At 39.7% G+C, this 14092-nt stretch overlaps 1 protein-coding gene across 1 annotated transcript in view; it reads left to right on the forward strand.

Moving 5' to 3' along the window:
• Positions 1-1324: 1324 nt before the first annotated feature.
• UACA (uveal autoantigen with coiled-coil domains and ankyrin repeats) overlaps positions 1325-14092 on the forward strand; it is an 85667-nt gene continuing 72899 nt past the window's right edge. Inside the window, exon 1 of the mRNA XM_024747530.1 lies at positions 1325-1419. Within this exon, the coding sequence (XP_024603298.1) occupies positions 1339-1419 (81 nt within the window). The 5' untranslated portion in view covers positions 1325-1338. The remainder of the gene's footprint in view (positions 1420-14092) is intronic.

A 14092-nucleotide genomic window follows, 5' to 3' on the forward strand; every position in this document is an offset into this window, starting at 1 on the left:
TTCATTGTTACTTACTATTTTGTTAAGGGTTAACACGGTCTTTAAATACTGTCTCTCTAAAAGAGTTCTGAAAACTTTCTTACACTATTTGAATGAAACCTTGAGTTATTCTAAGGAAACTCAAAGAAGCAACTGACCTTTCAGACAAAAAGAGTACTTTGCTAGTCGGAAATGTGGATTGTTTGTCTTTTCAAATTGGTGAATGCTAGAATAAACATTTTGCTGGGAAAAACTGACTCCAAGGAAGACTTTTGAAGATGTCACTGTAACAACAAATTATTGGGTGTTGCTCACTTGCCTGTTTACCCATCCTTCCCTTAAATAATTCTCAATAATCCAGATTTCTGGGTAGGATGAATTAATTACACTCTATGCTTTTACCAGTAATGTGTTTCTACAGGAAACAAAAAATTTTTTTGAAGAAAGGACAATATTTTTTTCTTTTACAGCTATTTATATCACTTTGGCCATTTTTAAATTAAAGCTCTCCCCCTCCATTTTCCATCTCTTTCCCTCCAAAGCAGTGGTTTATGGACTCCACAAATAATTATTGAGCACCTGACATGTGCTTTGATTTTTCTATAACATCTTTCAAAGTCTGTTCTTAACTATTTGTGTTTCTGTACAACCAGCACGTTATTCTTTAGAAGATGTTTTTTTTTCTGTAGTTTCTGATGTGCGTGGTTGTTCCCAGATACTGGGATCTGTGTAGTAAAACATCCTCAGATGTAAGGGAAGTTGCTCTTGAAAGCCGTTGTGTGTGCGGGTGACCAGGAGTGCTTTCTGGGATCAGACGGAAGGAAGGGAACTCTACTTGGGAAAGAGCACGTGGGTGGGAAGAGGAAGGGAGTCCGGGAAGATGAGAGCTGGTGTAGGCTGGACCCTATGCTCTCTCTAGACCTGAGGCTCCATCACCCAGGTAGGCGGGCGCCGATGGTCTGGAGCCTGCCTCTTGCGTCTCTGCAGACCGCTGGCCGCCCACCTCTGCCACTCCCCCATCAGAAGTTCCAAACTTTTTCTCCAGCAGGGAGAGGAAGGGTGTTATTAAGTTTGAAAGGGAAGTCCCACCCCCTTCCCAGATTCCTATTGGTCGGGGCCTGCCCCATCCCCGCCAGGGTCGCAGGCGGATTGGCTGTGGGAGGGGAGCCGCGCCGCAGGCCCTGGGCCGACTGCCGCCAGGGGCCGACAGCCGCCGGGGGCCCCCAGGTGGCAGGCAGGTGGGGCCCGGACTGCCAGCGCTGCCGCCTCCTCTGAGCGCTTGCAGCCCTCAGACTCTAAGGTTCGCGCGCGGATCAGACACGCCGCGCTCAGCGGGAGAGGGACTGCCACGACTTGGCCATGAAGAGCCTCAAGTCCCGCCTGAGGAGGCAGGACGCGTCCGGCCCCGCGTCGTCCGGCGCCGCCGCCGCTGCCAGCGCGGTGAGTCCCGCGGCCCGTGGGCGCCCCGGACTCCCGGAGCTGCCCTCCCGCGAGCCGCGGAGTCCTCCTCTGGTCGGCTTTGCCTCAGAGCGTCCCGCTGGGTTGTCCCTGGCGACTCCTCCTCCCTCTTCTGGCCAGGACTCCGCGTCGGCCCGGAGACCCTGGGGACCCTGCCCACCGCCGCCCCCGGGCCTCGACGGATCCCTTTCCTGCCCTTCATCCCGGGGTCTCCCAGCTCCTGGCCTTCGGGATTGGATCGCACCCTCCTCCTCAATTCGGTTTTCGGGGTTGTCCCCCACCCCGGCCCTTCCCCGGCGACCCCAGCCCCTCCCTTCTCCCGGGCTGGCCGCCGTATCCCACGCGCGCTCTGACCCGGCGCGATTCCACGGGGCCCAGGCGGGCGCCCCTCTGTCCCCGGAGCTGCCGGCCGGGCGGGGGCTTGGCGCCCCGCAGTCCAGGTGGGCAGGGCAGTGGACCTGGCGCCGCCCCGCCCGGACTCCGGACCTTCCGTGGGTGAGCGCTGCCGGGCTGGGTGGAAGTCGTGTTCTGGACGCTGTCGCGAGGTCCCTGGGAAAGTTTGATTTCTGAGTGAGGCAGATGGAATCGAGCGTAGTTGTAAAGACAACGCCCCCAATGGGTGGTGACCCTGGAAGTGAAGGTGGTTGTCCTGTGGGACAGACCCGTGTAGACCTCCATACGGCGCAGATCTGCAGCCCGGCCTCAGTGTGCACGCTAAGAAGTTCTCAGGGCCTCTCTTAAGTTGGCAGGAGAACAGAAATCTTGAGAAACAGCCTGACTGCAGATGTTGGGATTTAGATAAGTTGGCAAGTTAGAAGAGTTGGCCATATCACCAACATTCTGTATTATTAGAATAAACGTTACTTTAAAAGTCTTGGAAGAGTCAGAAACGTAAACGAGATGTAATGCTCAAAATGCCTGGTTGCCCATTTGGAGTAATTAAAATGGACCTTAATAAGTTTACATAGGTTTTACCCAATGATTATATGCTTTTTATGAGAATACTAATTAATCTGCTTTGGCTTTTGAGTGAATTCAGAACTGCCTTTCTCCCCACCTGACTACTTCTAGGATGATTTTACTTGGACTTAAAGGAAATTGTGGCGAAACTTGGCTCTTTAATTCCCAACTGAAAAAAACAAAGAAAAAAAAAGGGATAGCTTCAGATGGCATGATATTTGATGATTTGATATTGTTTAATAAAGCATGAAATTGTTTAATTAGCCCATAGAAGGAATGATTACTTTCACATTATTTTTTAAAATAAAATAATTGGCAGAAACGTCATTTAGTGATATCAGAGGTCACTATAGGTAGTTGAGTTAAAGATTCAACTTCTTTGTAGTGCAGGTTGTTTTCAGCTTTAAAGATACACTTTTCTAGGATTATTCATAGTATTATACCCGTTTGGTTTGCACAAGGATTCACATCCCATTTCTAGGTTTGTACACCTTAATTTTAGCCTGTTTTCTCTTCTAGAAATGCAGAGTATTTAGTTGTTGTTGGTATTATCAGCATGCCAGTTTGCACTTTATGTATTTGGCACATGAAGCGCATCTCTCTGAGCTTAAATCTTCAGCGTTTGTTACACTGAGCATTCTGTCATTTTTCTTAAAATAACGGCATAAAAATAAAGAGAAATATATGGTATATAAAAAAATAGAATCTACCTGCTTAGAAAAAGTGAACATCTCTCAGTATTAGTTAAATATTCAAATAAATTTTGTAAAATATTCAAATGAAAATAAATGAGTGTGATGACTAATAAAACCAAACCAAGCATTGATAGAGTACAATACATGTACAAGGGAAATAGATTCCTTCTGCTTTTCAGTCTATAAACCATAATCTCTAATGTCCTATTTGGTCACATGTGTAGGTATTGTTATGGCTGAGCATCTGTTTTTAAATCTTTTTGCCTTCAAAAATATTTAAATTTTATTTATTTGCTATTGAATAGGTAACATAGTACATGGCTTAATATTTAAAAGGAACAAAATTATTTACAGCGAAAAGCCCCTCTCCCACCTGTGTCCTTCAGTTTTTCTGCCTGCCCCCCACCATTCCTCAGAGGCCAATGGTGTTATCAATTGCTTGCATATCCCTCCAGAGAGAGTTTAGCATATACAAGGAAATATTAATACAAGTATTCACCCTTTATAGAAATGGTAACACATTGTACCCGCTGTTCCATATATTTTTTTAAACTCCAGTATTTAGGCCCTTTCAGAGCATCCCCATTCGAATCTTTTGCTATAATAAAAAATGCTATGATGAATAAACCTGTATATATTTCAAGTGGGTGTGTGTGGGTGTATATACTTGTAGGATCAGTTCCTAAAAGTGGGATTGGTGGGTTAAAGGATATGTGCATATGTAGTTTTAAAGAATGTTGTTAAATTTCCTCTGTGCATCATGTACCCAATTTGTGAGCAATTATCACTTCCCATGCTTTTCTTTAAGGTTCGCTCAGATTTTTAAGTTTTGCCAGCCTGATAGGTAAATACGGTATCTCAGGATAGTTTGAATTTGTATTTCTTTTATTATGGGTGAAGTTGAGTATCTTTTCATATTTTTAAAATCTCCTTCCATGTTCTTTTCTGTGAACAGTTTACCCTTTCCATTTTTCTATTTGGTTGTTGACTTCTTTCCTATTCATTTGTATGTACTTTATATCAGGGAAATTAACCTTTTATTTTATTTTTTTAAATTAATTAATTTATTTTTGGCTGCATTGGGTCTTTGTTGCTGCACGCCGGCTTTCTCTAGTTGCCGTGAGTGGGGGCTACTCTTTGTTGCAGTGCGTGGGCTTCTCATGTTGCAGAGTACAGGCTCTAGGCGCGCGGGCTTCAGTAGTTGTGGCACGCGAGCTCAGTAGTTGTGGCGCATGGGCTCCAGAGCGCCGGCTCAGTAGTTGTGCACAGGCTTAGTTGCTCCGCGGCAAATGGGATCTTCCAGGACCATTGCTCGAACCCGTGTCCCCTGCGTCGGCAGGCAGATTCTTAACCACTGCGCCACGAGGGATTTTTTAATCCTTTTTAATATGAATGTTTTTTCTTAGTTGGTTGTTTGTCGTATGACTTTGTTTATGGTGGCTTTTGCTATGCAGAGTGTAGTTATTTTTGTACAATTAAATGTATCAACCTTTTATTTTGTGACTTTTTAAGTCTATGTTATATCTTGGCCTTTCCACTCTACAATATTAAGCAAAAAAAGAGAAAAATCTCCCTGGTTTCATCTAGTTTTTTGTTCGTTGTTTCATTTTTACATTTAACTCTCTAATCCATATAGAATTTATTCTGGTGTAAGGTAAGAGGTATACATCTTGCTTTCTTCTTTCTCTTCCACTTTCCCCTCATGTCTACCTATTTTGAATCTTAAAACATTCATTTAATCATCAGGGAAATGATCACGATTTGTACAACTTTGAGAAAAAAATGTTAAAATGTGTATTTCATAAATAGTTTTCTTCATGTATTTATTTAAGCTTATCTGGAGACACATTAGAAATAGACTGAGGTATGTAAATATTTTATGATATTATCATATGTGAAATGTAGCATATTAGCTTAACATGCTAAATTATAATTATATGTTATATAAGGCATTTCAAATATTCTGAGTAGTACCGTTGTTATAAATATGTCCATGAGTTTAGAGTTCACTAAATGGGAGTGTGTTTATACACATATAAATAAATATAATTCACAATTATAAGTTGTGCATAGAATATATTTGAGAGTCCTTTACTAGCTAAATCTGGAGATAGCTGCAGCTTTTGATCATAAAATAAGACAATTTTTGTTGTTAGATTTATTTTTAATTACTAAATTGGAGCTTCGGGTTTCTGAAAGGGATAATTAAATGACTGTAGGGATTTCCTTGGTGGCGCAGTGGTTGAGAATCCTCCTGCCAATGCAGGGGTCACGGGTTAGATCCCTGGTCCGGGAAAATCCTACATGCCGCAGAGCAGCTAAGCCCGAGCGCCACAACTACTGAGCCTGTGCTCTAGGGCCTGTGAGCTGCAACTACTGAGCCCGCATACTGCACATACTGAAGCCTGCGTGCCTAGAGCCCGTGCTCTGCAACAAGAGAAGCCACTGCAATGAGAAGCCCGCACACTGCAATGAAGAGTAGCCCCCACTCGCCACAACTAGAGAAAGCCCACGCGCAGCAACAGAGACCCAAATGCAGCCACAAAAAAAAAAAAGAAGTAAGAGTGGTAATTAAAAAAAAAAGACTGTAAATGCTATTTCAGATCTAGTCATTTATATATTCAGTCAGTTATGTGTACAGTTATATGTACAGTGAGAATAAGCTTGTTTTATTTTCACCTAGTTCAGATTAGGAAATTTGAGTAATAATTAAACTGCAAAGCAGTATTGCAAGGAGACATTTTGGAAGGAGGCTCTACTTTAAATTGTACCTATACTGGTAATCTCTGACCTGGGAGGTTCTTCAGTGATTATTTTTGCTGCCCTTTCTTTAGGCTTCTGTTAAAATGGGGCAATGAATTTTATAAATCAGCAACCAAGTACGTTCTAAAGCATCTTCGTAATGTCTCAGTACCCTGAGAAAATTTCGGTATTTCTAAAAGAATTTAGAGTTACAAATATAACAACTGAAAAATCTTTAAAAAACTTCTTTTGGTTTCCACCAAGAGTAGAAGTTTGAGATTATTTAGAAAGCATAAAGGATTAAATATGATTTTAGTTGTGATTTCGAGAATGAAGCATTTGTGTTTTCCACTCAGGGATGTGGGCGTGTTTGAAAGGATGTTATTGTTATTCTTATATTGATGATTTTGTGGTAATGTGAACATTAAGATCACAAATAGTTATGTTTAGTTTAAACACAAGATACTTAATTGAGCGGTGTTTACTCATTTTCATTCAAGATGCCAACCTTTAATTAAAAATGTTTACCTTAATTAAAGCTTTATTCAGACAGTTTCCTAGGGTTACCCCTGCGTTGTATTTCTTGGGGTTCTTGAAGGAAGATCACAATAAAGAAGCCCTCTTTTTATACTTCTGGATTTCAGCCCAGCAGCAGTTTTGCCCAGGTCATCACGCTGACTTTAATTGCTGAACCTTATTATAATACCAAATCAGAAGGGTTGAGTTGCTCTGGTATGTCTTTTAGTACATAATGAGTCCAAGAACTTAAATGATGAGTAGTTAAGCATTTTAATTACTTCTTTAATAAGAGTGGAGTAATGGTTGTGCATTTATGTATTGTACATCATACACATTTTTCAAGTTTAAAATCATTAGTTTCAAAATAAGGCAGTTGCCTTGTTTAGTTTGGGAAACATTTATGGCACACATGAGCTAGGCTCAAGACTGAATTAATAATTAGGTCATCTTTGAAGAAATGGATAATTCCAAGTTGGGAGCAGAAAATGTGCAAGATGAGCATGGCATTCTTTGTCACACTAGAAGGCAAAGAAGTTATCAAAGATCAGGACTCGAGAGGGAGCCAACTTGAAGAGGCGACCAGTGATGGGGACTGTTTGATCATCAATAAGGATAATATGGCACTGGACTGAATTCTTTAATAAATCTTTGAGTTCATAATGAAGAACTGATGTGTTCTCTTAAGATCCAGAAAATAAAGAGAAAGAATGAAACTTGGGCTTTTTCTCAGGGTAACCAAATACTCAATAAGGGGAAGTTTCTTTTTTATAACAGGTATTTCACCCCAGCTAATAGATGAAGAAGGGACGATAGAATTAGTATATCACAATTTTACAGCTCCCCATGAATTAATGGATATAGAATCCAGACAGTCATTTATGAGTAGCTACTAATGTCTCAAAAAAAAGACAGTTGGACATAATTTATCTCCTGATGGAAATATTCATTTCTACTAAGTAACAGTCTTGCCAAAAAAGCCAAACCTGAATATGATAGGCCTCTAGAGCTAACCACCATTTTACAGAAAATACAGAGGACAGAGAAACATGGGGATGCAATGAGCAAAATTCTAATCATGGGAAACTCTAGAACAAATGGCCTAGTTTTTTCAAAAATACATTATAAGAAGAAGAAGAAAATGGAGGAGAAATCTAGATATTCAGAGAGATTTAGGAGACATATTAACTAATCACAATGGTAGACTTCATTTGACCCTGATTAAATAATTGTAAAAATAAAAGTTTATAAGACAATTGAGGAAATGTAAATGCCAACTGGATTTGTGTTGATAATATGGAATTATTATTTTAAAAGATTTAAGTGTGACAATGGTAGTAATGGGATTATGTTTATAAAGAGGTCTGTCTTTCAGGGAAACATTTAAAAGTATAGTATTTACAGGTGAAATAATGTGAAGTCTGGAATTTGCTTCAAAATAATCTGTGGGTGGGTGGGAGAAGTAAGTGGGGGGTATAGTTGAAATAGGATTAGTTGTGAGTTAATAATTATTGTAGCTGGTTGGGTAATGATACTACTGTATTTACTTTTGTGATATTATTTTGTATATGTTCTAAAGTTTCTATAATAAGAAAGATCAAGTCATGGCCTTCATGAATTTTAAGAGAGCTAGACATAAAATAACAATACTATAGTATGTTAAGAGCCATAATATATCAATAGGTGTGTATAAATTGCTGTGAGAGCACAGACATGTAGGGTAGGGTCAGGGATAAAGGTAGAAAGGAGAAGCTTGAACCTAGGCCAGACAGACAGTTCGAAGGGCACTGCGGGCAAAAGAGAAGTGAGCACAATGGTGTGGAGCTGTGAAATGATATTGCCTATTGTGGGAGCATCGGGTTTGAAAACAAACTTTGGTGTTTTGGTAAGGGATGGTGCAGATGAGGTATTGACAAGAATTTCAGTGAAAGTAAGGAGTTATAGGGTGACAGCTTGGGGGGATAGTCAGAGGAAGATTTTTCTTTCCTTTTTGTTTTTTACCTTGAATTAAAACTTTGAATTCCTTGACAAGTTTAAACTGTCATTTAGAGAGATCTCTGACTGGAGTTAGTAAAGTTTCATCTTCAGAAATTATCCTGTTAATAACTTAACAAGTTCATTTTCCCTCTTATCCCCTCCCCGCTAGAATTAGCTAAATTAGCCAGCAAAATTTTGTTCTCATTAACCCTGTTTAACTTATGGTTGTAGGCTTGGTGAAGAAATCTAGATCCCAGAATATTAGATTTAAACATAACTCACGTATTCTGTGTTTCACCTCTATCATATGGAAACCTTTACTCTCCTGTTACAGATTATGCAAGCATTTGTCTAACCTCACATAAGGGATATAACAGATTGTTGAAAATTTCCACCTGCATGAGCTTATCTATGTAAGAGAAGTCAAATTGATTTCTGTAGGCAATGTGCCTACAAATAGATCGTTGAAATGTACTTCCTGAAATTATAAGCAGAATGATAGGCTAATACATGCATATTGCCTTTTCCTAAATCATAAAACAGTTAAAAGCTTTATATAGCTTTTATATAGTTAGAGTAATAGCTCTTCCAGGTTTAAAAATATAGCACAAAACCACAAGAATAAACTCACTTATTTATAGTTATAAAAAGTTTTGTCTGTTGGACTTTTTTTATTCTCAGGAATCCTGAATATTATTGATGTGGACTAATTTATTTCCACATAGTATAGTCTCCAAAATGAAGTGTAAAACACGAACCGATACAGTTGAGTGACTGAAGCTCTGACCTAGGATGGGATTTGATGAACTGTATTTATATAATTGAGTCGGACTGGCAAGTGCCCTTGAGAGAGAGTGGATGCCTGACTGAACCAATGAGGATAAATGGCTGTCTGTTGTTTTTAAAAATCTTTTTTTTCCCCCATAAAAGTCATACATGCTCATTGTAGAAAACAAAATATAGTTGAAGATAAAGAACAAAACAAGTCAATTGTAATTCTATTCACCAGATTATAAACCACAGGTTAGGCTATTTTTAAAGATCTCATAGTGCCTCTTTGTTATTTAGTCAGCATTTAATTACCTTAATGCCGCAGTAATGATATGTATGTCTTTTTGAATTGTATTTGATTCTAAGAAACTTTGTACTTAAAATTACAAGTAATTTGAAATGACTTGAGCAGATACAAATGTCCCATTAGGAGAACTCAGTAAATGCTAGTGAATTTACTTAAATAGAAATAACTTATAAGAAGTCCAAGTGCCAATAGCCAGTATTTTTTGAGCATGTATGTCCCAGGCATTGTTCTAAGTGCTCTACATGAACTCACATAATCCTCACAGCAACCCTAAGAAGTGGGTACTATTGCCATCATTTTATAGATGGCAGTTAAATAATTGACTTGCCCAAGGTGCTATCGCTAATAAGTGGAGAGCCAGGTGGCTTGACTCTGGAACCCGTGTCCTTAACCATTGTGAACTGATATAATTTAAAATTTAAAGCTATGGGATTTGTACCTTAAGCCAAAGACCAAAAAAATTGTGGGGTGGGGTGTTTGGGCAAAAGGAAGGCCTTTTATGGTAAGTCTCAAAACCAATTTGTGTCCCATCCAGCAGTGTATAAAATTGTTGCGCTCCACACACCCTTCCAGTAATGGATGCTATTATTTAAAGCATATTTATGAACCAAAACATTTCTTGCTTTAATCTGTGTTTTTAATTTCTAGGGAGTGTGATGATATTTTTATGCTTATTGGCACTTTCACTTCTTGTTTTAAGAATTGTCTATTCGTGTTATTTGACCATTTTTTCTTTTGATGCCTTGTTCATATTGATCTTTAAGAGCTTTATATCTTTAGTTTTGCTAGTTTTTGGCCTATTGTAGCTTTGAGAGTAGTGTGTCTTTCACTATAATTGTGTTTCTGTCCTCTCACCTGTATATTTCAAACAGTTTTTGCTTTATGTATTTAATTTTGTGATAATTGATACGTTAAGTTTCCCGGCTACTTTATATTCTTTTAAAGTGTAACTAGTGATTATAAAAATCTGTAATTTGTCCCATTATAACTTTTGTCTTGAATTCTACATTGTTTGATATTGATACTGTCATATTGTATCCCTTTTGCCTTTTGTTGTTGTGTATATTTGTATGTTCACCCAGTATATTATCCCATCATCCTTGTTTTTAGCATTAGATGGAGGATGTATGGGTAAGGTAAGTCCTGAGAGTCCAATAGAATTAAAAATTGTTGGTTTACTCTCTGGAGAGGGGTGTGTGTGTGTGCATGCGTGTGTGTGTGTGCGTGTATACATGTGTGTCTAAAAGGGTATATGCTTTTTGGGGTGGGGGGAAATGATATGTTTTTAATATTGACCTAATTGATATGTTGTCAAGGCTTGACATTACCTCTGTAGCAAAGTTTTCCCTTTCAGATGCACAAATATATTTTTAAAAATCTCATTGACTTTTGGTTAATTTTTTTCTTACCAGATTGTGGCATTGTTAAAGGTGGTGGGGAAGGACATAAAACAATCATGCTTTCTCAACTAAAAAAGTGAATGTGTAATTTTTCTTCTAGCTGGTTTTTGTTATTCCATGGTTTTCTTATCCACAAGATACTTACCCTGTGCAGAGGTTGGGGTACCATGAAAATGAGTCTACGGTGGGGAAGTCTTTGTGTGTGTGGTTCTAGTGAGGCTGGCATACTCTGATCTTTTCTGCTGTGTACATGAGGAATAGCCCATAAACACTTGCTGATTGACATGTGAGAGGTCTTTTTAATGGGAGATCTACTTTATGATTCACCTTTAGTTTTATTGACTGTTGGATTCTTTTAAAAAATTAACATTATGTATTTTAAAAACGTTATGAAATATAAACAACATTGATGGCAATGGATAAGTAGGTAAATGTGGAAAATGGAGTGTTTTCTCAGCCTTAGAAAAGGCACACTGTGGGCCAGAGACTGTCCGTTCATAGCTCTTGAAACTATGCCTGGAGCAGTGTGAAGGGGCAGGTTAGTGTGTTAGTGTTAAAGGGTCAAGTCTGCAGTCTGGATGACTTGGACTTGAGTCTTGCTGCTCCCAGTAACCAGCTTTATGACCTTGGGCAAGTTACTTAAATATATTTGTTTCCTTATTTGGAAAATGGAGTTAATAATTGCAATTAGCTCAATAAATGTTATTTCTTACTATTACTCACTGAAAAAATCTCACCAGAGGTCATCATTTTTATCCTTTATAACCAGGTGAATAGCAGTCTTTCCTGATCTTTTTCTTTCCAATTAATACATACTCTCATAGGCTTTTTAAGAAAATTTATTTTATTTATTTTGGTTTTGGCTGTGTTGGGTCTTTGTTGCTGCGAGTGGGCTTTTCTCTTAATTGTGGTGAGCAGGGGCTACTCTTCGTTGTGGTGCGTGGGCTTCGCGGGCTCTAGAGCGCAGGCTCAGTAGTTGTGGCGCATGGGCTTAGTTGCTCCGCAGCATGTGGGATCTTCGCGGAGCAGGACTTGAACCCGTGTCCCCTGCATGGGCAGGCGGATTCTTAACCACTGCGCCACCAGGGAAGCCCTCTCATAGGCTTTTATATAACCTAGATCTTCAAAAGATCATCTGCCCTAGCCTTTTGCCCCGAGGGAGGTAAATGGTATCTCTATTTTTTTTTATTTATTAAAAAAAAAATTTCTTGAGGGCCTAGGCTAAGAAGATGAGGAAGATAAAGAGGCTCAAAATACTGTATGGGAGCTCTATAAATGGATAATATAAAGTAATAACTGCTGTGATAGAGGAATGTACAAGGTGCTGATCCAATCTGGGGCTGAGGAGTTGGTGAAGGTTTTTTGCAGGGGGAGCTGCTGCTGCAGCTTTTTTTTTTTTTTTTTAAATTGAGGTGAGATTCATATAACATAAAAGTAATCACTTTAAAGTGAACAATTCAGTGGCATATAGTATATTAACAGTATTGTGTAAGCACCATCTCTGTCTGGTTCCAAAACTTTTATTACTCCAGAAGAAAACGCTGTATGCATTAAGCAGTTGCTTCCCACCTCCCCTGCCCCCTGGCCACCACCAGTCTGCAGGATGAGGCTCTTGATCTGAAACTTAAAAGAAGTGGGTAGGAGTGATCCAGGAAAGAAGAAATTCCTTTCAGAGGGAACAGCAAGAGCAGAGGCATGGAGAGGAGAAATGTCAGAGCTGGAGGAAGGGGCAATTGGATTGTCAGCTTACCTTTTTGCCACCAAAGTAATAGGCAAGGGGATTGAAGGGGAGGTAGGCAGGAGGGGAGGTTGGGGTTAAGCCATCTTGGAATGGCTTAAAATACGCTACACTGTAAGTGTTGGACTTTGTCCTGTGTATGCCGAAGTGGCGAATCATATGATCAAAAGTATTTTATTAGATGGATTACTGTGGTCGCTGTGTTCAGGATGGATTTGAGGTGGGCAGATTGTTTATGAGTGTGCTACCGTAGGCAAGGATTAGTGAGGGCCTGAATCATAACAATGCTGGAAGGGATGGAGAAGAGGCATACATCAGAGAAACATGGGTCACCTGAGACCCAGAGAAGTTGTGACTTGCCAGCCACACAGTCAACAGACAAGTGGTCAGAGCCCTTGCCTGCTAGCCTTGAGCGAGTCCCACTAAGTCCCCTGCGCCTGATGCAGTGTGGGGAAGGTACAGTCCCAGACTGGAGGTAATAACTCACAAGGGGGGCGGGGAGAACACTGTCTCCATCTTCCTATGGTAGCAACTTAGCCTCGTTTTAAGGTACACTGATTCATAGTCAATTTGGATGAATAGCTCAAAGTTCTGATGATGTTTGAAAAATACTTTTGAAAGCTTAACTTGCTATGCTAATAATCATTATAAGCACAGGTGAATAAGAACCCTTGATCTAGAGTGTTTTGCCACCTGAGGAAGACGTTATGTGTGCGTTTGATACAGTTGAAGGTATAGCTAGTGTTTTATATTTACAACTGTATGAGCTTCTCATTCCGTGGTATCATTCATAGCTATCAATATACTCTTTCCACTGGTTAATACAAATAGGCAGAATCTCACTTATTTTGCTGGGAACAAGTCTTTGGAATTCTGTTGAGGGACATTCTATCTACTTGTATATTGGCCATTGTATAAATTACAGTTACTCTGAGACTAAAGATTTCACTTCCACTCATATTTCTCAGACCTTTTTTTGGTCTTAACACTTTTATCGTCTGCCCTCATTTTCTTCTTTCGCTCCCAGGAACTGCTGTCCAGTCCCCTTGAAGATTGCCCCACCTTGGACCCAGTGTCAGCCTATTGGCAGGCTATTAGTAGTGTTTAGCCCATTAGTAGCTGAGATTTAGAAAGAGCTCTCTTCTCTGTCCAGAGGGGGGCAGTTCCTGAAGGCTAACAAACATTTATGGTCTATTACATTCTACTTTCATTCAACAGATATTGATTTAGCACCTTCTATATGCCAGATTTGGTTCAGTTTGGTTTGGTTCCTTCCTTCCTTTCCCTCCCCTTTCCTTTTTTTTTTTTTTTTTTTTTTTTTTTTTTAGCTAGATTTATGTGGTGGGCATGGGGACTATCTCATACCAAACTCAGCTGGCCGAATCACTCTGAAATGCCTTGCCAGCCTGATCCCAGTGTTGTATCCTTAGTCTTAGTTTTCCATAATGAACCTTGGGTAGAATAGCCAGTCTATGAGCTAGGTTTTCATTTGGCCCATTTGCCTCCTCTACTCTTTTTTTTCTTTTTAATTAATTAATTAATTTTTATT

Source organism: Neophocaena asiaeorientalis, unplaced genomic scaffold (assembly GCF_003031525.2).
Source record: "Neophocaena asiaeorientalis asiaeorientalis breed wild unplaced genomic scaffold, Neophocaena_asiaeorientalis_V1.1 scaffold591, whole genome shotgun sequence".
Classification (NCBI taxonomy): Eukaryota; Metazoa; Chordata; class Mammalia; order Artiodactyla; family Phocoenidae; genus Neophocaena; species Neophocaena asiaeorientalis.